The sequence below is a fragment of the Zalophus californianus genome, chromosome 11, assembly GCF_009762305.2.
Source record: "Zalophus californianus isolate mZalCal1 chromosome 11, mZalCal1.pri.v2, whole genome shotgun sequence".
Classification (NCBI taxonomy): domain Eukaryota; kingdom Metazoa; phylum Chordata; class Mammalia; order Carnivora; family Otariidae; genus Zalophus; species Zalophus californianus.
The window spans coordinates 73199006-73224570 of record NC_045605.1 but is presented as its reverse complement, the minus strand read 5'-3'; the positions used below and the strand labels follow the sequence as shown (position 1 = coordinate 73224570).

The 25565-nt window shown below is 54.2% G+C and overlaps 2 protein-coding genes across 3 annotated transcripts; one reads left to right on the top strand and one right to left on the bottom strand.

The window, feature by feature from the left end:
- The first annotated feature begins 4 nt into the window (after window positions 1-4).
- IGSF22 (immunoglobulin superfamily member 22) lies at window positions 5-20551 on the top strand. 2 transcript variants are annotated; one of them, XM_027580763.2, is made up of 23 exons: window positions 5-206; window positions 1647-1780; window positions 3759-3890; window positions 4124-4260; window positions 5407-5506; window positions 5592-5631; window positions 5838-6012; window positions 6650-6763; window positions 7259-7421; window positions 8071-8343; window positions 9347-9631; window positions 10364-10488; window positions 10613-10754; window positions 10909-11205; window positions 12303-12605; window positions 13365-13538; window positions 13833-13961; window positions 14607-14903; window positions 15552-15640; window positions 15849-16041; window positions 16759-17058; window positions 17840-18169; window positions 19424-20551. In XM_027580763.2, the coding sequence occupies exons 2-23, from the start codon at window positions 1672-1674 to the stop codon at window positions 19492-19494; spliced, it is 3978 nt and encodes a 1325-aa protein (XP_027436564.1). In that variant the 5' UTR covers window positions 5-206; window positions 1647-1671; the 3' UTR covers window positions 19495-20551. The 2 variants fall into 2 exon arrangements, with proteins under 2 accessions (XP_027436564.1, XP_027436563.1); XM_027580762.2 differs by having other exon boundaries at window positions 17840-20551.
- TMEM86A (transmembrane protein 86A) lies at window positions 16910-25257 on the bottom strand. Its single transcript, XM_027580764.1, has 4 exons — window positions 25129-25257; window positions 22754-23018; window positions 20582-22388; window positions 16910-17035 (listed from the first exon to the last, which is right to left on the bottom strand). Exons 1-3 carry the CDS (start codon window positions 25147-25149, stop codon window positions 21952-21954), a joined length of 723 nt encoding a protein of 240 aa, XP_027436565.1. The 5' UTR covers window positions 25150-25257; the 3' UTR covers window positions 16910-17035; window positions 20582-21951.
- Between the last annotated feature and the right edge of the window lie 308 nt (window positions 25258-25565).

The window sequence follows — 25565 nt, the reverse complement described above, 5'->3', positions numbered from 1 at the left end:
CGCAGGCGTGAGTCGGGGTTGGGCTCAGACGGGTCTGGGCCGCCTGAGCTGACGGAGCCCCCGTCTGGGCAAGGGTTACTGCTTGAGGGGTAGTTTCGGTTTCCATCACGGGATGTTAGGCCCTTCGGGTCTTTTGCCTGAGTGAAGAAATAAGCTGGAAAGAAGAGCTTAAGGAAAAATGTGGGACAGAGTTTGGGTACAAGCAGGTGAGGAGTAAAGATCAGCTCTTGGGGTCTAGGTGGTGACAGTTTTAGAGCTCAGAGGTGGAAGCAGGCCAGGCAGAGATCTGTCATAGCAGGGAGGTGAAGCTTAGCCTCGAACTGGCTTAGAGCCAGGCTTTTGGGTCCCTTGGGAGGGCAGTGGACTGGGAGTCAAGAGGCCGGGATTCTAGTCTGAGTGACCTCGAACATGTCATTTCTCTCAGACATCAGTTTCTTTCATATGGAAAAACTGCCATGCTGGTTAAATAAAAATGCAACATCCCTCCGTTGAAACACTGTGTAGCTGTTAGCAAGAATGAGGACCGTGTTTATGAACTGGTTTGGAGAGATCTCCAAGATGTATTAAGTGAAAAAGAAAGGGCTGAAGAGTGTATATAGGAGGGCTCCCTGAAGTGCAAAAAGGGGATGAGGGTAAAAAACATGCTCGTATTTGCATGAAGGCGCTCCAGAAGGAGCTGAGAGGCCACAGTGCTTACATGTTGAGGGAGGATTAGGAGTCGGGGGCTCAGGAGTGGGAGGGAGCCTCTTCATATAGATGTTTATATTGTTTTGTTAACTATGCGATTGAATTACCGATTTTTTTTTAAGAAGTATAGGACATGGGCGCCTGGGTGGCTCAGTTGGTTAAGCGACTGCCTTCGGCTCAGGTCATGGTCCCGGAGTCCCGGGATCGAGTCCCACATCGGGCTCCTGGCTCAGCGAGGAGCCTGCTTCTCCCTCTGACCCTCCCCCGTCTCATGTACTCTCTCTCTCTCATTCTCGCTCTCTCAAATAAATAAATAAATCTTTAAAAAAAAAAAAAAAAAAAAGAAGTATAGGACATGACAATTCAACCTCTGTCTTTATCCAGTCACAAATGAAAGCAGAGCTGTAGACACAAGCTATCATCTGTCTCAGCATTCCACCGATGCCAGGGGTCCCCAGGGCTCAGGAGGAAAATCCCCAGCTTCCTTTTAAGGCCCACTGAAGTACGGCTTAGTCAGGAAGTTCCTTCTTAGGTCTGACTTCATTCCCTCCCGCTGAAATATCCAGCACCACCTCCCTTGTTCCATGTAGCTATCAATATGTATCCTCAGCTCCCCCTGGGCCTAACTTGGTTCCCTGGGTAAATCTAAGCCCTACATTCTCACCCCCTGAGACTTGGAATGGTTTGGGATTACTTGGTGGGGAGGTCAGGCCCACGGGTCCTTGTGACCATCCTGGGAAGGTGAGACATGAAGGGAGGAAAAGAGAGGCCAGAAAGAAGAGGCTTGCTGCCCTACTTCCCCTCACCCTCCCCTGTGCACAGCCATCTCCCCTTGTGTCCACCTGCCCTGTCCCTTCACACGCGCACACACACGCACACGCAAAGAATAACCTCTCTGGATCTCTCTCCTATTCCCTTCCTCGTCCTTCATGGCCTCACCCTCTCCCCGGTCCTCCCAGGTGAGTGCCCACGCCTGCTGTCACCATGACGACCATTCACCACCAGCAGATGCTGCAGGAGCACGTGTCCATGGAGTTCTCCAGCTCCACCACCCACATGCAGACCTTCTCCCAGACAACCAAGATTGCGGGAGGCAAGTAGAGTGGGTGGGAGGGCTGATCGGGAAAAGGGCAGCCTTTCTTCTTCCACATCCACTCCCTGGGTGGCCTCAGGCTTTGTGAGTGCCGGGGCCCCTCAGGAGCCCGAGCTACAAAGAGCAACCCTCTCCTAATCTGTGCTTTGATAAAGCTTCAGCCAGTGGGATGTTTACTCACAGATCAGATCTTCTGGAAAACAGCTTAGGAAAGTCAACCCCGTGAATGTGTATGAGTGATTGATGAGCTTAATTGCTTGAGGAGGTAGGGTCACAGGCAGATGGATGTATCTCTGATGGCAGAATTGCAGGCACAGAGGAAGTCAGGGATCTAGATCTGAGTAATGCTGACCCTGCTCCACTTCAGAAATAGGAGATTTGGAGCCGTCAGTGGAGAGAGGATGAACACATAAACAAGTGACCTAAGCTTCCAGGCTCTCAACCCTTGGGGACCAAACTTGGGGGACAGCAGATCCAAGGGAAAGCTGAGAAATGGTCTCAGAGCAGAACAGATTGTTTTAGTCATGTCTCTGGTGGAAAGTGATTAAAAGATGGCCAGGGGCCAGGATATCCAATATCTCCTCCCAGTCACTGCCCCTCCCTCAAAGTCCTGGAGGGATAGAGTCCTTCCAACTCCTCTGTGCACAGGGGTCAGGGCCAGATGAACGCTCTATACCAACTCCTGCTGGTCAGTGAGGCAAGGCAAGGAGAACGGCTGGGACGTGAGACCAGAAGTTGCAAACTTCAGTGATTATAGCAGTGACTCTCAGCCCTGGCTGTACATTAGAATTATCTTAGTGTAGCAGGCAGAGAGGAAGGGGAATGAAAAAGGAGCAATACGGAAGTCTGACTCAACTGCTAAATCAGGTGTGTTTTTGTTTGTTTGTTTTTCAAGCTCTCCAGAGAGTCTAGCATGCAGCCAGAGTTTAAAACCACTGGCCAACAGGGTCCAGGCAGGGAATGTAAATGCAGAAAAGAGACAGAGGTGAATGGCAGAGGACATGCCCCACCTAGAGGGGCCCCCACTAGTCGCTGCCCACTGACCGTTGCCGTATGGGAGTATGAGCTCAGGGCTGAGAATTCAGAAATCTGAATTTTTATGTGAAATCTCTCAATTTTTAGATCTAGGGCTCCTTTTTGTTTAACCATTGACTAGGTCAAATAACACACATCTGCAGGTCAGGTGCAGCCAGCATACTTAAAACGCAGTTTCTTAAGACATTTTTCACATCTCAGTCCTTCAGATTAGCGGGGATAATGAAGGCACCTGCTTCACGGGGGTATTGCGAGGATGAGATAAAATAATCTCTGAAATGTGTTTAGCACAGTTCCTGACCCAAGGAAAGTGCTCGGTGAATCAGAGCAATTGTTTTTAACTGTCAGCTCACCAGCCAACAAGATTTTCTGTAGTTTATGCTGAAAATACAACTTTTCATTTTCCAAATATAGAGTTACCCTACCACATTGAATATGCTCTCTCAGATAAGGAGATGCCCACATAAAGCCCCTCTGGAGGGGGAATGTTTCCTGTCCCTCACTCAAAATTCACTACTACTCCCATAGCAATGAATGCTGAACCACAGAAGGACAGGGGGAAGGCCTACAGCAGAGCTCAACTAAGCTACCAGGCCTCCCAAGCAGAAAGCCCTGGCCCCTCTTAAGGCGACTGAGGGACCAGAACTTCCAGGAGAGAAGCCCAGGAGATCCAGAAAACCCCCCAAAATAAGTCTCCTTTTAAAAAAAAAAAAAAATTAGGGCCCAATATTGTGGTCCAATGAAGGTAAGAGGAGTTGGCTCCCCCTGGTGTTCGAAATTTGCCATAACACAACGACCCACTGACTCTTAAGTCCTCTTTTCCTGGCCAAAGTCCCCGCGCTGGCCTAAAATGCTCCATTGTCCCGTAAAGAAAAGATCAGCCCTCCAGTCCTGGGCTGAGCTCTGCCTGGAGCCCATTCTGACCTCTCACCTGCCGCCACAGAGGAAGTCGTGACAAGGAAGTCCTCCAGCACGGTAGAGTTCTTCAGCTTGGTCACTCGAAGTTCTGACATCCCTCCAGGCGAGAGCGTCCCGGAGTTCGTAGAGAAACCTCAACCGGTCACTGCGTCTGAGGGTGCGTCACTCCCCGTGTCTCCTCCCCACGCCTCTAACTCCTTCCCATTCTTTCCCAGTGCCCCAACCAGCACCACTACCCCACTGACCCCCAGCTGACGGACATCAGCCACGCCAGGCTGAGGGTCCCTCCCTGCCCAGGGCAGACGTGAGATCCCTGGCAGGAGGCAGGGTGCAGGCAGAAGGTCCGGCCTGGAGGCTAGGAGATGAACTTGCGTCCTGTGCCCACTGCAGGGGATAAAGCCGTGTTCCGAGCCCGGGTGCGGGGGAACCCCAAACCCAACATCTCCTGGAAGAGAGAGAGCGGCATCCCCATCAAGGAGTCGGCCAAGATGTTCTACGACAGCATTAACAAAGAGCATGTGCTGAAGGTGCGGGGACCCGAGCCAGAGATCCAGTTATGGATGAAGCCAGAGGCAGGGACCCCAGGGCATGCTGCAGCCCCCCTTGTGGACAAGAGAGCCACAACAGCGACCCAAGAACTGGGCCACGGGAAAAGAGGCTGTCATTGCCCTAGAGGAGGGGCAGGATAAGAGAAGCTGAATGAGGAGCTGAGGCCTTGCTAGAGTGAGCAGGGGACCAAACTCAGGGGCGAGGTGAAGCAGAACTAGGGCAAAGCCAAGGAGGGGCAGGCCCCACCAGAAGAGACCCAGCTGTTCCAGAGGAGAGAGAGCCAAAAGGGAAGAGAGGCCAAGTATGTGGTCCTGGCTAGAAGGGGCGGGGCCGTAGTGGGTGGAGCCAGGCTAAATTGGGGCAGGTAGGGACAGAGGGAGGAATGGAGCCTAGTGTTGTCGGGGTGAGGGCCGGGGTTCCTGGGCTCTTCAGGGGAGCCTTCCAAAAGACTCTCACCAAGGGCTGATCATCTTTAGATCTAACCAGCTTCTGCAACTTTTAGTTCTAGACCCTTGAGGAAAAGGAGGGATGGGATGTGCAGAGACCTGTCCCAATTGGTCCTGGCAGGACTTACCACTGTGAAGGGCAAAGAGCCTCCCCTCTCCCCCACAGACAGAACTCGGTTCCTTCTCCTCTCATGGTCCCATTACTGACCCTCAGCCCCACATAGCACACAAAAGCTGCCCCAGGGTCCCCCTACGGGCCACCCCTTACACAAATCTATTCATTCAGCAAGTACCCTCTGAGGCCCCACTATGCTGTAAGTGCCATGCTGCAGGCACCAAGGCAGCCTAATTCACCAGTTTCCTCGGGCTCAGCCCAGTGCCCGGTACAGAGGAGTGAATATGTGTTAAAGGAAGGAATACCATCCCACTGATAGAAACTGCACATAGTTACAACTCAGCGGAAGTCCCTGTCTTCCAGCTCACAGCCAAGAAGAATCCCATGCAGAATCAGGCTACAAACACACACACTCACACTGACTACTACCTGGAACCTCCACATCATAGAGGCTGCTCAGTCCTCCACACACATGCCAACGCTCAGCTCCTCTCCCTTCTCACAGAGAGTCTCCCTGGGGTTCCCCCCCCCCCCACCTCACTAATGGCCTGTCTCTGATACAGCTGGAGCCACTGACCTCCGATGACTCTGACAACTACAAGTGCATCGCAAGCAATGACCATGCAGATGCCATCTACACCGTGTCCTTGCTGGTGACAGAAGGTGAGCCAGCTCCCTCTCCTCCTGGCCTTTCCTCTTAGGGACCAGACTCCCCCTGTCTGACCCTGTCCATCTCTCTGGTCCTCAGGTCAAGAGAAAATGGATTTCAAAAAGATGTTGAAGAAGAGGTGAGGCTGGGAGGCCCCTCTGCCTGGGGTGCTGTCCCTCCACCTCCAGGCTAGGGATTCTTGAAGGCCTTTCAGCAGGGCCCTGAGTTAATGACCCAGGCTCCTAGAACCCATGAAGTAGGGAGGGGAATCTCAAGGTTGGGAGAGGCTCCCTCTGTCTTCAGAGGGAGGTGCTGAGTCCAAGCTTGGTACCCACCTCCTTGCAGGGCACCCCCTGCTCCCAAGAAGAAGCAGAAGAAGGGGATAGGTGAGAAAGAGATGTTGGAGATTCTGTCCAAGGTGCCCAAGAAGGACTTTGAGAGGGTCTGCATGGAATACGGTTTCACTGACTTCCGGGGGCTGCTCAGGAAGCTCAAAGAGATGAAGAAAGTGGAGGTGGAGGTCAGTGCCCATAGTGGGGCAGGGGTCTGCAGGCAGGGGTCTGGGTCTTTCCAGAAGGGCTAGTGCCTGTGTGTCCCCCGGTGGCAAGGCCTCTCCAGCCTGCACACACATGCTCAAAGGCGAGAGCTGGAAAGGAACTCACCTTCCTTTTACTTCTTCTCTCTCCGCTACCCCCTAATGTGCTTGCATGGACTTTGGAGTCAGACAGCCCTGGGTTCAAATCCCAGTTCTGCTGCCTTATTAACTATGTGAACATGGGCATCTCTCTGAACCTCATTTGCAAAATTCTCATTTGCAAAATGAAAATTCTACTTTCCTCTTTCATTTGTTTTTGTGTTGTCATCATTCATGCACTCAACCAACTCTCAATTATTAAGCATCTACAGTGGAATTAGAGGACTTATGTAATGGGCTCAGGTACATAGTGACTGTTCCGCAAATGGTGGTTCATTTCTCATCGTCTCCCCCTAAGTGTCGGAGGCTCTCAGTGGCAGGAAGTGGGGGGGAAGCATGGCTATCCAATCAGCCTAGTCATTTCTGCCCAGACCTTTAGGGGGTTCCTCCAGCATTGGGTTAACACACTGGTCAGGCCCCAGATGTCCCTGATGCCTGCCATTTTATCATCACAATCTCACAGACCATCCGGATTCTGAAGCCCCTGGAAGACATAGAGACCAAGATTGACACGACTGTGGTCTTTGACTGCATCATGGAGCTGAAGGACCCCAATGTCAAGATGATATGGATGAAGGTGGCCAGGGGTTGGGGGGCACCGAGGCAGGGCCTGCCCTGGCAATATCATTTCTTCTCTGTACCTCCTCCCTTCACAGACCCCCCTCATTATCCATCAACCAGGTCCTCTCTTCCATCCCAGCAAGAGGATGCCTCCTGGTACGGTTGAAACTGACTGGGAGCTGGGCTCTAGTCAGCTACTCCATCACTTTGCTTTTTGATTTGAGACGGTTACCTTCCTCTCTCTGTGTCTCAGTCTAGCCATCTGAAAAGGCTGGGTTAGGTAGTCCTGAAGGTCACATTAAGAGTTCAGGTCTCACAGGAAGCAGGGATCCTGGGTCCCGCTGAGCCAGAAGATAAGGCTAAAGAGATCTTAGGGGTCTCTGGTGTGTCTGAGGATCTTAGAGAGGTAGACATGGCAGCCTCCAGCTTAGGCTGGCCTTGGGGAATGAGGACCTCTGGAAGTCTCCTCTTAAAGTCCTTCATCAGCTTTTCTACCTTTTTTATGAGGCAGGGTAGTGAACCACTGAGGATCCAGTACTCCCTAGGCAAGTATGATGTGAAGCAGATGGGCACCAAGTACATGCTGATTATTACCAACGTGAACATGAACGATGCAGGCACCTACAGCCTGTCCGTGGGTGACAAGCGGATGAGAGCAGAACTCACAGTGCTGGGTATGAATGTGTGGGCATCTGGGGGACAAAGAGAGCCCAGTCAGGGTCAAGGGATGAAGAGCCAGGGATGGGTTCCATAGGGATGTGGGAGAGAGGACTGTGGGGCTGTGCAGTTGAGGACTGTATGCGGACGGACATTAGTGGAGGAGGGCAACATGGGGAGAGGACCATGAGATAATAAATGCCCTGGGGCAGCGTGGCAGCGTGGTTAAGTGCACAGTCTCCAGAGTTAGACTAGTGGGGCTCAAATCCTAGCTTCACTATGAGCTTGTGAGCTTGTGATTTGGGACAAGTTATTTAACTTCTATTTGCCTCAGTTTCCCCATCTGTAAAATGCGGAATAATAGTAAAATCTACCTATACGGGAACTGGATACATTAATATGTGCAAATTGGCTAGAAGAGTGCCTGGCACTTATCGAAAACTACGTAAGTGGTTTGTAAAATTGCTGTGTTAACATAACTGGGGAGGAGACCATAGGAACGTCATGGGAAAGGGTCACAAGCAGAATGAAAGGAAGGATGCTTTCCCCCAATTGTGGGCTACGGGAGGCCAGTGACCTCTGAATCTCCATGCCCCCTTCATCACCCCACCCCTCAGGAGAGACCAGGGCTGCAGCCCAGTGACTGCCCCTCCTACTCTTCCACAGATGAGCCCCTAAAGTTCTTGGGAGAGATGAAGCCAATGAAGGTGACAGAGCGCCAGACAGCTGTATTTGAGATCCGCCTCTCCAAGAAAGTGCCTAACTTTGTGTGGAAGTTCAACGGGAAGGAGCTGAAGAGGGACGAAAAGTATGAAATCACAGTGTCCGAGGATGGTCTGACCCACACACTTAAGATTAAGGACGCCAGACTCTGTGATGCGGGCGAGTTCTCTGCTGAGGTGGGGGACCTGGTACAGAAGGCCCAGGTCACAATTGACCGTGAGTGGTTGGGCCAGAGCTCGAGGGGTGGGCCTCATGCCACAGCCACCTCCATGTGGGCAGTCATCCATCCATCCAGTCATCCATCCATCCACCCATCCATCCATCCACCCATCCATCCATCCATCTCTCCTTGCAAAGCCCTGTGATGGGTACTAGAAAGACAGAGGGTTCTCTTCACTAACTCCTAGTATAGTGGGGGAGGCAGGTGTGAATTAGAACATAAGTTCTCAAGCAAGGAGTCAAGACATGCTAGGGTCTTATTATCAGCTGGGAGATAATGGGTCAAGAAATTATTAGCCCTTCTGGCTCTAATCTCATATATTCTAGCATATCCCTTTTAACCACTTGCATTCTTATATGAGCAAGTTTGGAGAGTTACACATGATGGTGGGTACACCCAGAAGCATGCCACACATGTGAACCGCACTTGACACATGTGACATGGAAACATCAAGGCTGTGATGGAGAGAGGCACAGAGGTTGTGGGAACCCAAAGAAGGGGCACCGCTAGGTGGTGGTGCCATCACAGCCTTCAGAAAGGATATGATGAGGTGATGGCCAAGCTACTTCTTTCCCAGAAGAACAAAAAAGGAGTTCAGCTTTCAGCAAATGGGGAAGAAGAGAGGAAATTCTCAGCAGAGAGAACAGCATGTATCAAGGCCCGGACACCAGAAAGACAGTGCAATTATGGCTGGAGTTCCAAAGTGGCATTAGAGATATTGACTGCCATGCTGTGAGGAGGTAAAAGTTGTTATCCCATTTTACATATGAGGAACCTGAGGCTCAGGGAGTGAATGCATTGCATAGAGTCAGCTAGGAAGTAAGGCATAGAGCTGGGACTCTCCCTGCCAGTTACCTCTATGGGCCACATGTTGCACACAAACACATTCCATGTCACAGGTCCCTGTGTTTCTGGGACCAAAACGAGGAGCAAGGCGGCAGGTAGCTGCAGAAAAGGGATGTCAGGGTTGGGTGCAGATCCAGATCTATCTGTCCACAGGCATCCCCATCAAGTTTGTGAGAAACCTAAAGAACGTACGTGTGAAAGAGAGGAGCCGTGCATGCCTTGAGTGTGAGCTGACATCCAAAGATGTGACACTGCACTGGAAGAAGGACGGGCACCCTCTGGAGCGCAGCAGCAAGTACAGCATGAGCCATGAGGGCAAGCGAGCAGAGCTGGTCATTGAGGATGCACTGCTCAGTGACAGTGGCGAGTACACCGTGGTGGCCATGCAGGATGGAGACCCCACTGAATACTACAGTACTGCCATGGTCACCGTGGAGGGTATACACCCACCCTGTCAGTCCCCACTGACCAATCCCCCCCAATCCTGACAGCTCCCTACCATGGACACTGATCAGCCCCCTACTGACTCCAACCCTCCTCAGACCATGATCAGTTCCTACTTCCCCACTCTGACGACCCCCATCTCCCAAATTCTGACCATCTCCGACCTCCCAGGCCCCGAACATCTCTACCTCCTAGACCCTGATCATACCCCATCTCTCGAACTCTATCTGAAATCCCTTGACTTTATCCATCCTTCACTTTCAGACTCTGACCATCCCTAGCAGCCCTGATCATTCTATACTCCTTGACCCTGCCCAGCCCCTACTCACTAACCCTAACCATTCCCCACTGTCCCTGACCACCGTCAACTCCTAAAAGCAGTCTAGCATATCTAGCTCCGCTAACCACGCGCATCCCCACCATCTGTTCCCCTTCTTCAGCTGAGCATCCCAAGTCCCCACTGACCATCCTCCGATGATAAGCCCCCCATTGGCCATTTCCCAATGCAACTAACTTTTCCCCAACCTCCCACCTACTTGCTCCAGTCCCCCCACTGACCATTCTCCAATCACCCAATGACCATTTCCAAACTTCCTGCTAATCATAAATTATTTTGATAGACACAGCACCCCTGCTCCTTCCCTTGGCCATGGCCACCAGCAATCTTCCCATGAGTCCTTTCCACCCCCAGCACCCTAACCCAGCCCCTGCTCCCTTTCTCCCCAGAGCGTCTGGCCACAGTGAAGAGCGGGCTGTCTGACGTGCACGCGGCTACTGGGAGCCCGGCTGAGCTGTGCGTCGTGCTAAACGATGAGAAGGTGGAGGGCGTGTGGCTGAAGGATGGCAAGGAGGTCTGAGGCAAGGGCTAGAGAAGGGGACCAAGGAGGGAAGGGGTTGACTGGGCATACATTCACACGCCCGCCCCTCGCCCTCGCCACCCCCCCCCCCCCCCCCCCCCCCCCCCCCGCCTCCCAGATCACGGACTTGCCCGGCGTGCAGATCGTGAAGCAGGGTGCAGTGCACAAGCTCATCTTCCCCAATATGGGCCCGGAGCACGAGGGCAAGTACACATTCCGGGCCAAGGGCGCAGAGAGCGAAGCCTCGGTATTCATTGCAGGTGAGGTCACCACCCCCTAGAGGCAAAACTCAACGAGGCCTGGCCTGCCCATGTGCTCAGAGCTCTTCCCCCACCCCCCTGGGGTTCTCCTCCACCCCTTGTCGCCCTGGCCCCCATTCCTGCTGGGCGAGCCTGCCCTGCCGCCGCCCCACAGATCCTCCTACCATTGACCCGTCGGTGCTGGAGGCGCTGGGGGCGCACCCCGTGACTGTGAAGGTGGGCCACGCTGCGAACATCAAGGTGCCCTTCCGGGCTAAGCCGCTGCCCAAAGTGACGTGGTACAAGGACGGCGTGGAGGTGACGGAGGAAGACCGTGTGACCATGGAGCGCGGGGAGGACCAGGCACTGCTCACCATTTCAAACTGCGTGCGTGAGGACAGTGGCATTATTCTGCTCAAGCTCAAGAATGACCACGGCACAGCCACAGCCCCTCTGCACCTCAGCGTGCTGGGTGAGGGCAGGACCCTGGCTGGGCTGGGCTGAGGGTACCTGCTGCTCAGCGCTGGGGGTGGGGATAGAGCTGGAGCTGGGGCTTGAGAAAGGGATTGCAGCCAGAAGCCCACTTTCTAACTTCCTAATTCTGTGGCCTTGGGCAAGTCAATGAACCTTCTGAAGCCTCAGTTTCTTACCTGCAACAGGATGACTTGGTGTTTTGTTAGTTTGTTTTTTGTATCTCTTTCAAGTGAATCTAAGGCACATAGCAGAGTGCACGACCACATAATAGACCTTCCAACGTTAAGTGTTGTCACTGACTTGAAGATGAGGACATGGTTGGAAGGTAGAAGTGAAGTGAAAGAGGTGGGATTTAGGGATAGAAGTGAGGCTGGTGGGGAAGTTTTGGGGGTTGAAGTGAAATGAAGTCAGGGGAGGTGAGATACAGTTGAGGATAAAATGAGGTTGGAAAAATGGGAGGGGGTAGGAATGGGATTTGGGATGAGTCTAAACATAAGGCTAAGGAAAGAGATGAGCTGGCTTTAGTGAGCTCATAGCCAACACACACACACACACACACACACACACACACACACACACACACACACACACACACACACACACCACGCCATGAAGCTGTGGAGTGAGAAATTTGGGTTTCAATTCAATTCAGCAGCATGACTGAGCTCTTCTGTGTTCTCAGTGCTGAGGGCAGAGATGGAAGTGTCCCAGCAGTCTCTCAACCCAAAAGGGATGAAAACTAGCAGACATGTAATTATAACATAAGATAAACTATTAATACCAGAAAGCATTGGAGTTCTGGAAGCTGAGGGGAGGGGGAGATCTTGTCTGGAAGAAGACAAGGAGGGAATCCACTGAGGCAGGGGACCCTCAGGTCCCCAAGTCCCCCCAGTGCTAGGCAAGTGAGAGTCTCAGGGGGCCAAGGATCCAACTCTTTGGGCAAGTCTTACAAGGAGGGGCAGTGAACACAGAGAAGGGTGAGGCATCCACAAAGCTCAGAATCTAACTATCCCCCAGTCTGGCTGGACCTCCAGCAGGTGGGATAAAGCCTTTCTCATCCTTGGCTCCCATTCTGATGCTCTCTTCTGTCCTCAGACCGTCCCAAGCCTCCCCAGGGCCGGGTGGAGTTCCTGGAACTCTCGGGGAACTGTGTGCACATGAAGTGGAAGGCTCCGAAGGACAATGGCGGGCGGCCAGTGACACAGTTCATAGTGGAACGGAGGATGGTCGGCAAGAAGGCCTGGATTAAGATAGGCGAGGTGGACAGCAAATTCACGAAATTCTCCACCAACAAGGTAGAAGAGGGGAAAGCCTACCAGTTTCGTATCCTGGCGGTTAATTCAGAAGGAGTGAGCGACCCGCTGGAAACAGATGAAGTGTTTGCGGGAAATCCCATTGGTCAGTGAGATAGCCCCATGCTCAGTGGGAAAGTCAGGGGTCAGACAGTGAGGAATGCTAGCCTGTGGGGGAATTCCCTGGGGTCACCTCTGTAGCTATCCTATGAGACAGACAGAATCCAGAGTAGGAGCCGAACATCTTGGGTGGGAATTCTCGACTTTTCCCAGTCAGATCTCATGCACAACACACTCCCGTGTGTATATCCAGAAGTGCATTCAATTCCAGGGAAACGATTCCACTTGTTTCTCCATTCCAGAAATCATCCCAAATCCAAGTGGGAGTGATGTTACTTTAGAGATAACCTTGAATCTGTTCTAACTTTCCCCCAAAGAAAACCCTTGACAACATTGGCATTTTAATTATGAATGCTGATTAACTGCTTGCTGCGCTCCTCCCAGTTGGTCTCCATGTCTCCATGTGTCAAGAACATTAAGAACTGTGGCACTGAGAATGACACAGTTTGGGAGATTCGAGTTGGTGATTCTCAGTCTTGGCCACAGAGTAGAATCACCTGAGGTCTCGAAAAACATGCTGCTGACTGGCCTCCACCCGAGGCCAATTAAATTAAACTATCTGGAGGTAAAACCCGGACAGTGTCTTTCGGTGATGGTATTTGTTTTTAACTCTGCACTTGATCTTAATGTGCAGCCACAGTTAAGAATCATCAGGGTTTTCTCAAAGGAGGGAACCAGAGATCAGCATAGGGTGGGCAACCGTCTCCATGCTCCCCCACCAACCTCTGCCCTCTGTCTCCCACAGAACCGCCTGGTCTTGCCTCCCAGCCTCAAGTGACTGATGTGACCAAAGAGGCCATGACCATCACATGGAATGCCCCTACCCAGGATGGGGGAGCCCCAGTGCTTGGCTACATTGTGGAGCGGAGGAAGAAAGGCAGTAACCTATGGGTGCCAGTCAACAAGGACCCCATCCAAGGTGAGGTCCTAGGGAGAGAGGCCCAGGAGGACCAAGGGAGGCTTTGCTGGGTGGACCCATGGGTCATCTCTTGGTGCCGTTTTTTATTTCCTCTGCCATCCCGTGGTGTAAACATTCACCAACTGGCCATACTTGGTTCCTCTCTCCCATCCTGCTGCCCTGAACATATTCTGTTCCCCAACTCCTTTGGGGGTTTTAATAGCATCCCATAACCCCCCCTTCCATGTCCTCTCAATCTATGGTCTCCCATCTCATGGACCCCCTGCCTCATGACCCCTCAAATTCCCATTTCAGACACCAAGTGCACTGTGGATGGTCTCCTGGAGGACACAGAATATGAATTCCGAGTTATAGCTGTGAATAAGGCAGGCCCTGGACAGCCCAGTATGGCATCCAGTTCAGTGGTAGCCAAGGACCCTGTCAGTAAGTAGGGGGCTGCCAAGCCCCAACACATAGTAGAATTAGCCCATTCAACGTAGACAGTGGATTTCTTCTCTGGGAAGGTCTAACAGGGTGACCTTACCACACAGTATCCACTTTCTGGGGGCTGCCAGCCTAAGAGAGGGACAGGATTCACACCCAGAAATAAAGCCAGCAAATAAAGATTGAGAGTCAGGGACAGCGAGGAGGCAGGGTGAGAAAAGAAAGTTATCAAACTCTCAGTATTTCCGGTTAGGTGCGGTGGTGGATGCGTATTTGAGGATTGGGTAGGGCTGTAGGGTAGATGGTTGGGAGGGTGCTGATTTAGGAGGTGAGGTGGGGGTACTGAACATGAATGGATGTGGTAGAGATGGTTGGGCTAAAGGCTGGAGTTTAGAATATAGGGGGATTGACGGTATAGGGTATGTTGAATTTGGAGGGTATTGACTTCAAGGGTGAAAGCGTTGATCCAGTGAGAGAATTGAATTTGGAGGTTGTTGAGTGTGCAGGGTTGGTGTGGAAAGTGTTAACTGGGAGTTGGAGGCAGAGGTGGTAGAAGTTAGGTTTTAGGGGTACTGAATGTGGGAACTGGGCATGGGATTGAGTGCAGAGGAGTCGGAAGGCTGACTGAATACCTGTGCCACCCAGAACCCCCAGGCCTGGTGCAGGGTCTGCACGTGTCTGATTCCTCCAACTCCAGCATCTCCCTGGCCTGGCGGGAGCCTGCAGAGGGAGACCCACCCTCTGGTTACATCCTTGAGATGCGGGCTGAAGACACCAAGGAGTGGTCCAAGTGCACAAAGATCCCCATCTCGGGCACCTGCTACACAGTGGGAGGCCTCACCGAGAGGCAGAAATACTTCTTCCGAATCCGGGCTGTGAACGAGGCTGGCGTTGGGGAGCCTGTGGAGCTGGAGGAGGGGATCCGTGCCATGCCACCACCAGGTGAGGATGCAGAGAGACCTGGGGTTTAGGCCCTAACATCCTGGCCCCATACTTTCCTCTCTGGACCTCATCCCACAGGGAAAAAGTGGGTGATGCTATGATTAAGAAGTCATCCATACTTGGGCGCCCGGGTGGCTCAGTCGTTAAGCGTCTGCCTTCGGCTCAGGTCATGGTCCCGGGGTCCTGGGATCGAGCCCCGCATCGGGCTCCCTGCTCAGTGGGAAGCCTGCTTCTCCCTCTCCCACTCCCCCCTGCTTGTGTTTCTGCTCTCGCTGTGTCTCTCTGTCAAATACATAAATAAAATCTTTAAAAAAAAAAAAAAGTCATCCATACTTGTGCCTAGACAGAGCTAGGGGTGACCTGTCCCCTCCCAAAAAAACGCCACTCACTGTATGCCAAATAGTACCTACTGTGTGCCAAGGGAGGTGTTAGAAATATAGGAACAAATAAGACACAGGACCTGGCCTGGAGTCTTACATACTAACAGGGGAAGATAAAGGGGGAACAACTAAATGCTTCGCAGTGTTGGGGCTGCCAGCTGTAGGTCTGACCTGTTGTGAGAGCATGGACAAGAGGCTGGGGAAGGCTCTGAGGGGAGGTTTAAAGCTGAGTCCATGGCCCCACCTCTGTCTCCTCCGTCTCACTCAGCTGCCCCCAAGTTTGACCTCAGTGCCCGGCTGAAGAGTCACATGATGGTTCGCGCTGGGACAGCCCTCTGCATCCATGCTGCCTTCTCTGTGAGTCGTTCCAGACCCTGGCCCCCCGATGCCCTCCCCCACACTTAATGAAGATGGCTGCTCTGGCTATCATAATCTCTGTCTCTGCCCCTCGCCAGACCCCTGGCACTAGAGCCTGGCAGGAGACCCCTCGACAGTGGAGTGGGAGAGGGCCTGCCCTCAAATATCACCTGGGTGACCCCAGTGCCAATCTCCTGTCACCACGCAGGGCTCACCCCCACCGAACGTGATCTGGCAGAAAGATGGCATCCCCACCAAGGGCCGGGAAACCATCACCAAGGGCAAAAACCACTCCCAGTTCCTCATCAACAGCACCAAGCGCTCCGACTCAGGGGTGTACCGCATCTTGCTCCAGAATGAGTTTGGAGAGGCATACTATGACATCCACGTGCGTGTGGCAGGTACGACAGCGGGTGGAGGCCTCGAGAAGGCATCCTTGCACACACTCCAAAACAGAGCTCCCCACTGCTGCTCGAGTTCCTGACACCGTAAAGTCATGCCTGAAGGTAGTAAAGGCGTCTCTGGCGCCACAGAGCCAGACGTTATTGGCCTTTGCCTCGATGGGGAGGTTTGTTTCCACTTTTTCTCAGTGTCCGGAAGCCCTAGAGGCATTGAACTAGGACCAAACCCTTGTTTCAGTTTCTGCACTCGTATCTGGTGAGCTTCGGGGGCATATATGCAAGGTATGGTTGGCAGAGAGAGAGAGCAGAAAATGAGTGGGAGGCAGGATGGACAGGAGGAGGTGAGTCCGTTAAACCTGGAGTGAGCTCATAGTGAGGGCTAGAAGCTTTATAATCAAGCCTTAAGCCCTCTAGGGATGAAGGGATAAACTTTTATTGAACAGTTACTATGTGCCAGGCACTTTACTCAACATTTTCTGTGGGAGTTATTGTTAGCCCTATTTTGCAAATGAGGAAATGGGTCTCAGAGTTTACAGGGCTGGTAAATGGCAGAGCTGCACCTCAGAAAGTTCTTTCTGACTCCGAAACACCAGCGGCCTGAGACTCAAAGAAGAGACATTCCCCATTCCATCTTCCATGGGGCTTGGCAGGCGGCTGGGCTGGGGCACAAGTCTTCAGGCCCCCAAGGGTGGCTGACGGACCTTGTGGCTGTTCCAGATTTTCCGCGGCCACCCACAAACCTACAGCTGTTTGAGGAGGTCCCCAACACAGTGACTCTGACCTGGAACCACAGCCCTGACGTGCAGGAAGACGGCGAGGCCCACTATGTCATCCTGAAGCGGGATGCCAGTACCGCCACCTGGTTCACAGCAGCTGACCGCGTCTTCAGCAACAAGTACACGGTGACAGGGTTACTCCCCGGCAGGAAGTACTACTTCCGAGTGGTGGCCCGCAACGAAATCGGTGACAGTGACCCGCTCGACTCCAAGGATACCTGGCTCATCAACAAGGACAAAAGTGAGTGTTGGGGGACTCGGGGGTTTGGGTTATATCCCCGATGGCAGGGAGGACATAGGCGTTGCCAGGGGTACCCAAGACTTGAGGTAAAATCTGAGAACCGCTGAGGTGGAAAGGTTAACGTCAGGGATGCTGGGAAGAAAAGTAGCGACCCTGAAGCCCAGAGGAGATACTTTCTGGGTACTCTGAGGGGTGGGGGTGGGGAGGTGCCCTTGCGGTCGGGGATGACAGGGAAGGCGGGCGGTGTGCAGCTGATCCGCGGCCCTCGGAGCCTGGGGGGTCCACGGGGGTGAGGGTTGGGAGGGTCTCCGAGGGTGACATCTAGGAAGGGAAGGGGTTAAGGGTGGGGATAGGGTCAGGGAAACTTGAAATGAGCTAAGTGGAGGCGAGGCTAGATCCTGGAGGCTGAGATGACGCTGGGGAAGGCCTGGATGGGCAGTTAACAGCCGGGTAACAGCTGGGGCCGGAAGCTGGCAAGAACTTAGGACTCGCATGTCTGGAAAAGCGTAAAAACCCCCGCGCACCTGGCTTTGATCGTGGAACCGTGGAGTGACAAGGGGTGGGAGCGTGGCGGAAGGAGAACCTCGGGCACGCCAGTGTCAAGTCGGGGCCCCAGAGTTGCTAGCGCGTGGGAACGTAGCCCAGGCCACCGGGGCTCGGGGCTCGGGGCCCGGGGCTCTCGGGGAGCTGGGTCTCCGGGGCGCTTTCGGAGCTCTCAGCGGGCGGGCGGCGGCTGGGGTCCCGGGCGTGCTCACCGCCCGCCGCGTCCCGCCCCGCGCAGTCGAGGACCTGAGCGCCCAGCTGAAGCCGTACCAGCAGAAGGACTGGCGCCACGCGCCGCGCTTCCTGACCCCACTCAAGCCGCACACGGTGCTGCGCGGCCAGGACTGCACCATGACTTGCGCCTTCCTTGGGAACCCGCGGCCCACGGTGACCCTCTACAAGAGTGACGTCAACATCACGGCCAACTCCAAGTTCTGGTACAACTCCACCAGCGGCGTCTGCACGATCGTCATCCCCACCTGCACGCTCAAGGACAGCGGCGAGTTCAGCGTGCTGGTGGAGAATGAGCTGGGCAAGGACCGCAGCAGCTGCACGCTCACGGTCTACGGTGAGGGCACCGGGCCGGGCCGGCTGGGGGTGGGGAGGCGTCCCTGCGGCCCACCTGGTCCAGAGGCACAAGATGGCCATCTCTTGGCGCCGTTTTTTATTTCCTCTGCCATCCCGTGGTGTAAACATTCACCAACTGGCCATACTTGGTTCCTCTCTCCCATCCTCTGGATGTCATTTGTTATGTGCCTGGCCCCTGCAGACTTGGGAGTTTGCAATCCCTCAATAGACTGTAGTTTGCAGCCCTTGGTGGGCCTAGACTTGCCTTTGAAAAAGATACCGGTGATAAGGCCTGAACCAGACTCACCAGTCACCATCTCTGTGGCAGGGTTCTGGAGGGAATTTTTATGTTTACAAGATTTGACAAGGGATTCTGATACACAACCAAGACCGAAAACTACTGGTCTAGGATAAGGATAGATGGGAAGTACAGATGGGGGAAAGACTGAAGGGAACCTAGTGGAGAGCCTTCCTCTGCACAGGTGTGCCACACCTCCGCTCAGGTGCGTCCATGTAGGGGAACTATCTTATTTCTTCCTACACACTCTACTATCTTCACAACTACACAGCAAGGAGCATGAACTCTCGAAATGCAAAGCTGACCTGCCCTGCTCCCTTCTTGCTTTAACTCCCTAACTTTTCCATGATCCTTTTGAGAAAACCCCAGCCAGCAAGGCTCCTCCTCACATCTACTTCTCCAGCCTCATCCTCTGCCACTCCCTGAACTCTCCATGGCAGTCCATTGGTGTCCTGTTGTAGGTGCCTTTCTTTGGGGCAAGTGCCACGCCCTGTCGCTGTCTCTCTCAAGTACCCAGCTAGACGTCTGGCACTGAGATGGTGCCTCCCTAGTGGCAGCGGAACTGTGTGACAGAAGTAGGCCAGGGAAGGCCTGGTGGGAGACATCCAGCTTTCATTCCACAGCTAGAGAAATCCCTGGCAACTTAATTCTGGTTGTAAGCACGTGGGCCCAGAGCCCTGGCTCCACCGCTGTCCAGCCGTGTGACCTTGGCAAACCACGCTGAGCCTGCTCTCTCATCTGTTCCTTAGGGCTCTTCTGAGGCTTAAATGAGATAGTGCGCAGAAGTGCCTGGCGCGATGCTTGGCAAATATTAAGTGCTGAATAATTGGTAGCTCTTGGCCCCATACACTCAGCTGACCTTGGGAGACTGGGGCCTTAACTGTAAGTCCAGCAATTTAGAGTTTGCCTTCCTCCTAGCAACATTAACACTGACAAATACTTGTTTTGCTCTTTCAGACAAAGATGACAAGTCCATTCTAGCATCAGTCACTGAAAGTCTGCAGAAGAAGTCAAAGTACCTTATGTGAGCTCCGTCCCGGCCCAAGCATCAGGAGGACGTTGGGATATGTGGTTTCGGGGCCTATCCTGTGTGTGGCCCCAGTGAGGGCAGCCCCCGTTTGCTCTCTGGTGCTTGTCAGTGTAAACAGTCCACGAAGGCATGGGACAATAAATTGACTAAGCTCACCCCTGCCTGTTCTTGAGGGTGATGTGCAACAGGGACCAAGGACATGGACTTGGGAGTGGATGGGGACACACGGAGCATGGACTCCAAGAGTTTAGTCCAAACCCACTCACACTGGGAGTGAGCAGCCCCTTCTAGACTGGACCTTGACATGCCTCCCCCCTCCTCTGCAGCCACACTGCACCCTCCTCTCCCCTCAGGGCAAGGGAGAGCAAGTCTTAGATAGGCTTCATCCTTCTTCAGGTACCCCCCTCCCATTTCTTCACCAGGTAGATCTGTCCTCAGAGTTTTGGGGTTTGAGGGGATCAGGGCCTTGCCTCTTTAGTGCCCAGGATTCCCACTATTTCAGAATTAGTGCATCTCAGAGCTAGAAGGAACTGGTCATCCAGCTCACTGGGTTTCAAACTTAGGTTTTACAGCAGAATTCTCCCTTTAAAAAAAAAAAATCATAAGAAACTACTGGACATCAAACAAGGATGGGGGGGGTCTCTGAGCCTCCCTCCTCAACTTATTCTTTCACTGTCCCCCACCAGGTATCTCTGTAAAAATCCTAGTTTGGAAATCACTAATTCACCCATCACCCACACGGGACTGAGCCTCCTCCTCTATCCAGTCCCCACAACTCTACAACCTCTCTACTACGGGCATATTCACCACCACCCAAGGCTTCCCTTTCTGCTTCTGGGTCGGGACACTGCCCATTAAGATGCAAATGCCCCTGGAGTGGAGTGACTCCACTCCATTGTTTCGCCAGGGCTTCCCATCTAAAGTACAAATCAACCAATCTACTCTCCCTCCTCCCTGCTGTTTAACTGAGCCCACAGGCCAAGGAGAGAGGAGAGGCTTGAAGGGAATCTGAATCATTTTGGAGCAGGTAGCAGGTCTGGGAGGAGGTGGGCAGCAGCAGAGGACACTGGGTAACTAAGACTTACCAAAGGAGGCCAGGCACCCGTGCGCAGGGCAATGTATCAAGGAGAAACTTGGATGGTGGTAAATCCGACCCATCCCCCATCCTCCTGAACTACATCCTCACCCATACACGTGACCGGGGAAGTGAGACCCACTCCAACCAGCACCGTGTCACCAGAGCCAGGGAGCCAGCCTGGCGCCAAGATGCACTGGCCAGGACTGTGACCCAGGCTGTAAGGACATCCAGGGCCCATGGCACCATGTCCCACCCCCTCCTCTCCAGGACAGCCACATGCCACACAGGCAGACAAGCAGGAGAGATGATGGCCCTTGGTTTTTATTTTTTTTTTCACGTGAGCAGCAAAGGATGGAGTTGTCCCATCCTTGCTCCTTTTGCATTGAATATGCCTTAGGTCTTATGACCCTAGAATGTCATTGGAGCCCCCTCCTCTGGCTCCCAGTGCAGAAGGGGCAGAGAGGAAAGCACTGATGGAGGCAGGGTGGGGTCCCAGCTCTCTAAGCCAGGCTCAGCACCCCCTCAGCAACTCCCTGAGGCCCTCTCCCTTATAAGACTTAGACAGCAGGACAGAGACAGATGGCAGAGTCAGACATAGACTGGGAGACAGACCACACACACACATGGAGTCACATGCACAGACACAAATACAGGCTGGCCCCTTCCTTTGGCATGGTTCACCCTAGCCCTGGGGATAGGGTCTAAGGGTGGTGGTGGTGGGCCTGCACTCTGGGCTAGCCTCTGAGAGGGATGGGACCAACTTGAATCCTTGGGAACCCAAGCTCCCAGGCCAGTGAAGTCCCCAGTCTCGCCTACCTGGACAGACACCCCTTCACCTTCCCACCAACACTTAGAAATTGAGATTGTTCAAGTAACAAGGATAGATGAAGGAAAGGGAGACTCCATTCTCATCCAATCTTCCCAACTAGGGGCCTGCAAAAGGGGCTTCAAGCCCTGGGCTTGGGTCATCTCAGCTCAGATTTCTCCTCTCTTCCCTCAACTCTGTGCAGATCAGAAAGACTGGGAGTGGGTGAGTCAGACTTTTCTATCTAGAAGAAGTGGGGCGAGGGGAGACAAGACTCTGAGCACCATCACCCTCCAGAGGGGTTTTGACAGTCCCGATGGGGTTAGAGGTGGGGAGATGTCTGATTTCAGCTCCAGCAAGGAGAATGAGGCTGGCTCTTTTTAGCTCTCAGAATTGTTCTGGACTGGCTAGCTTTGCTAGAGAGATCCCTTTCCTGCTCAGCCCCTCAAACTTGTACATTTCCCGGGTGGTATCTGCTGCCCCAGGTTAGGCCTACAGCCATCCTGACCCAGTCCTTGCGGGTTCTGGATCCCTGCCCCAGGAGGAGAGAGGGGTAACTAGCCCCTGGCCTCTCAGTTGGCCTTGCTCGGTCTGTAGTCTTCCAGTGGCTCCCGGCTCTCAACAGCTGATAGGGCAACAAGCATCTGGGCAGCATAGTAGGTGGACATGATGAGTGCCCGTGAGTAGGGCACGGGGAAGCAGAACTTGTTGAGGGCGATGGTCAGGTCTGAGATGATAAAGAGCAGCGCACCGCTGCCTGCCGCCAGCTCAGTCCAGCGCCAGGCTGCCTCGACCAGCCGTAGTCCTGCCATAGCCCGCCAGCCCATGAAGCCGATGAGGGCCACGTAGACCCCCACCAGACAAGTGAAGGCACCTGAGAGGCACGGGTAGAGAAGAGCATAACACAGGCCCGAGAGCACTGCCATCACCAGACCTGTCCGCAGAGCCAGTGGCCGCATGCCAAAGGCCGAGGCGTAGAGCATGTGGGTCACAGCAAACATCAGCAGACCTAGGAGTGAGAGAGGATGAGGGGATGCTGAGGGCAGGTTCGGGGGACTAATGAGTAACAGGGCTGGGGTAGGAGGGGAGTGCTGCAGAAAACCCAGGAGCTTTTCCGGGGAGTATCACGAGTGGGAGGAAATCCACAGAAGTAAAGATACACCCTCCCTTCCCCTGAGAAACTCTAGAACTGATCACCAGATCATCTAGATGCAAGGTAATCCTCCAACAAGGGCCCCACAGTCTTTGGCCTCAGAAACCCTCAGATTCCCCGTATTCTTGTTCAAAAGCTCCCTCGCCCAAATCCTCGGCCACCTAAGACCCTCTGGCACCCAGCCCCAGGATTCCTCCCAGATAGCTACTGGGGCAACTGACCGTGCACAAAGTAACCCTGGTCCTGCCAGATGAGGAAGGCATCACCTAGAGCGGAGAAGACGAGCCCCGCCAAGATGCGGGTGGCACTGGGATGGGCCAGCAGGAATCCTAGGCCATGGGCCAGAAGGAAGAGCCAGAGGCAGAAGATGGGCAGGCACTTGATGAGGGCGCTGACCCACGATGGGCTGGACAAGGGCAGCCAGAGCACAAAATACACGCAGGTGGCCTTGAAGAAGGGCACCAGCTTGGGTCCCTCACTCTTCACCTGGAGGACACAGGACAAGGGAAGCACTCAGCACTCGGGGCTCAGAAGCCCATAGAGGTGTTCCGAGCCAGCACCCTCAACCCAGACATATACCACCCCAGAGCCAGACCCACCTCCCAAGTAGGGAGAATTGACACACAGAAAGCCAGTTTGGCCTGCCCCAACCAGCCAGCAGAGTATGAACATTCCCATCATCACCCTGAGGCTTAACTGATTAGGCAAAGGAAGGGCTCCACTGTTCCTGCTGCCCATGGGCATTCTTGGCCCAAAGCAGGACCGGAATGGTCACTTGCTGGGCAGAAAACAGATCTTGGGATAAAGTCCCCTCCTGCAGGCAATGCTTCTCCCTTTCTGGCTCCTCCCTGTCCCTCCCCAAAACCCCTTTAACCCCTCTCTGCCAGCATCAGCCACCAGCTGTCTGGAATGAAGCGGAGTCAGCAGGAAACCACAGAGACGCCACAACTGGCCAACTCGTGATCCTCCGCGGTGGGGCCAGGGCACAGGCTTAGGGCCCTGGCAACACCCGGTGAGTGCCAGGAATGTGTGAGGGTGGGCCCTCGGCCCCCACAGGCTCTCTCCTTGGCCAGCCTGCTCTTCAGCCTTCGTTCCAGCTGCCCTGAAAGGTACCAGCCTCAAGGTACCATCAAGAGCAAGGAGAGGAGATAGGGATGCTGGCTAGAGAACCATTTCAGGGATTGGGGAGTTGAAGGGGCAGGGTGTCTCTTGGTCAGTCTCATTTCCCAGAGAACAAGAGCAATTCAAGAGCTCATCAAAAAGAGAGGAAGGAAGCAGGGGAGGGGTTCTCTTTCCAGCTTTTGATCTGAAGCCAGTAGACTGGCTGGGAGGAGATGTGGAACTGAGGGGGGGAAGTTAGAGCAGCTGACTCGGCCTCAGCCAGATTAGGAGGGAGGGCAGCTAAAGCAAGGTGTGTCCAAGGCCACTTCAAGTACTCTCCAAAGCTGAGGGAGGGGGCTACTGCAGATATTCTGAATCTGTGATCCCCTGAAGCTCCTTTTTTTGGGTTTCGAGGACAGGGTCTCTGTGGGTGATCCAGAACTGCTGAGGTTCCCTGTATACACACACTCTGCCCAAAATGATTGTGACTCTGGCTGGGTGAGCTGTCCAGCACAAGGCTCTGGGAACACACTGATTCCCAGACTGCCGGGTACCTGAGGACTGATCAGACTGTGATGAAGGAGGCTGGGAAGAGGCAGATGGGTAGGTCCAGGGTCCAAGCCTGCCCTTGCTCTGCCAGGGGTGAGAGCAGGGAGAAAAGATGACTAAGTCCCTTCTTACGGAGATCTGCTCCATCCAGGCTCGTCAGGGTAGGGGCATGGGTAGAGGAGGAGATGAACAACCCCACAGTCCCCAGTTCTCTCCAGCAACCACCTGCCAGTCCTTGGAAGCATCAACCTCTGCTCCATACCCCTCCCCCAGCCCCATATTTCCTATAGGGAGAAACAGGCCGTAGTAGTAGTAGCTGGTGAGACTTTGACAGAGAGAATCCAACACTAGAAGAGGAAGGGTGGGGAAGAGACAAAGGTTCGAGTTGAGAAAGTCTGAATAGGGGGAGATGGCAAGAGAGAATGACCCCTCTTCCTCCAGCGCATTACCAACGCTGCCTGGACTTAGGGGCGTCCCCTCCCGCGCCCCAGGCTTGTTTATAGGATGAGGAACGCCAGGAAACAAGTTTGGGCCAGGATTCCCAGGAGGTCCCAGTAACCTTCCTGCCCTTCCCCGCCCTCTCCCACGCCTCCCTGTGGTCTGCCCACGCAGAACCTGGCGGCCAGTCGCTGTCCCCTCTCTCCCCGGCAGCCACCCCGCCGACCCCCGTCAGACACACAGACATCAACAAAGTCACGCTTCCGAGTCACGTGCCCACTGTCTTCCTCCCTCCCGCCGGCGGCGGGCAGGGGCTGCGTGGAGGAGGGGCGCCACGGGTCCCGACTGCGGGGGCCCTTGACAGCGCCCGCCTCCCGCCCGGGGACGCCGACCGCCGCGGGATCCCTGCCCTTCCTCGGCCCCCGACGGCCTGGCCTGCCGCAGCCCAGTCCCCAGGCCGGTGGGCTCCGGCCGCGCCGGACACTGGCTCGCTCGCTCGCTCACTCACCACAGTGACCGGGGACACCATGGCGGCAGCGGCGGCGGCAGCGGCTGACACTCCGCTCTGGGCTGCAGCGGCCAGGACGTGCCCGCGGCCAGGTGAGCAGGCGAAGACAAAGCCTAGGGTGACGGACAATACCTCCGGCTCGCCGGGCGGTCGGATTCCTGTCTGCGATCCCCGCCACGTCACAGCACACAGCGCCAGTGAGAGCGCTGGAGGCGGGGAGGCGGGGCGTTTGAGGCCCCGCCCCTCCGGGAACGCGGGCCAGCGCACCCCGGAACGTGACTGTTACCCCGGAGTGAGGGCCGAGCTTGGGCTGAGAGTCAAACACATTCCTGTCGTGGGCACACGCCTACACACATCTTCTCATAACCTGGGGATAAAAAGCTGATTCCCTTCAGCCTTTAAACACGCAGTTCACACGGACATAGTTACGATTAGAC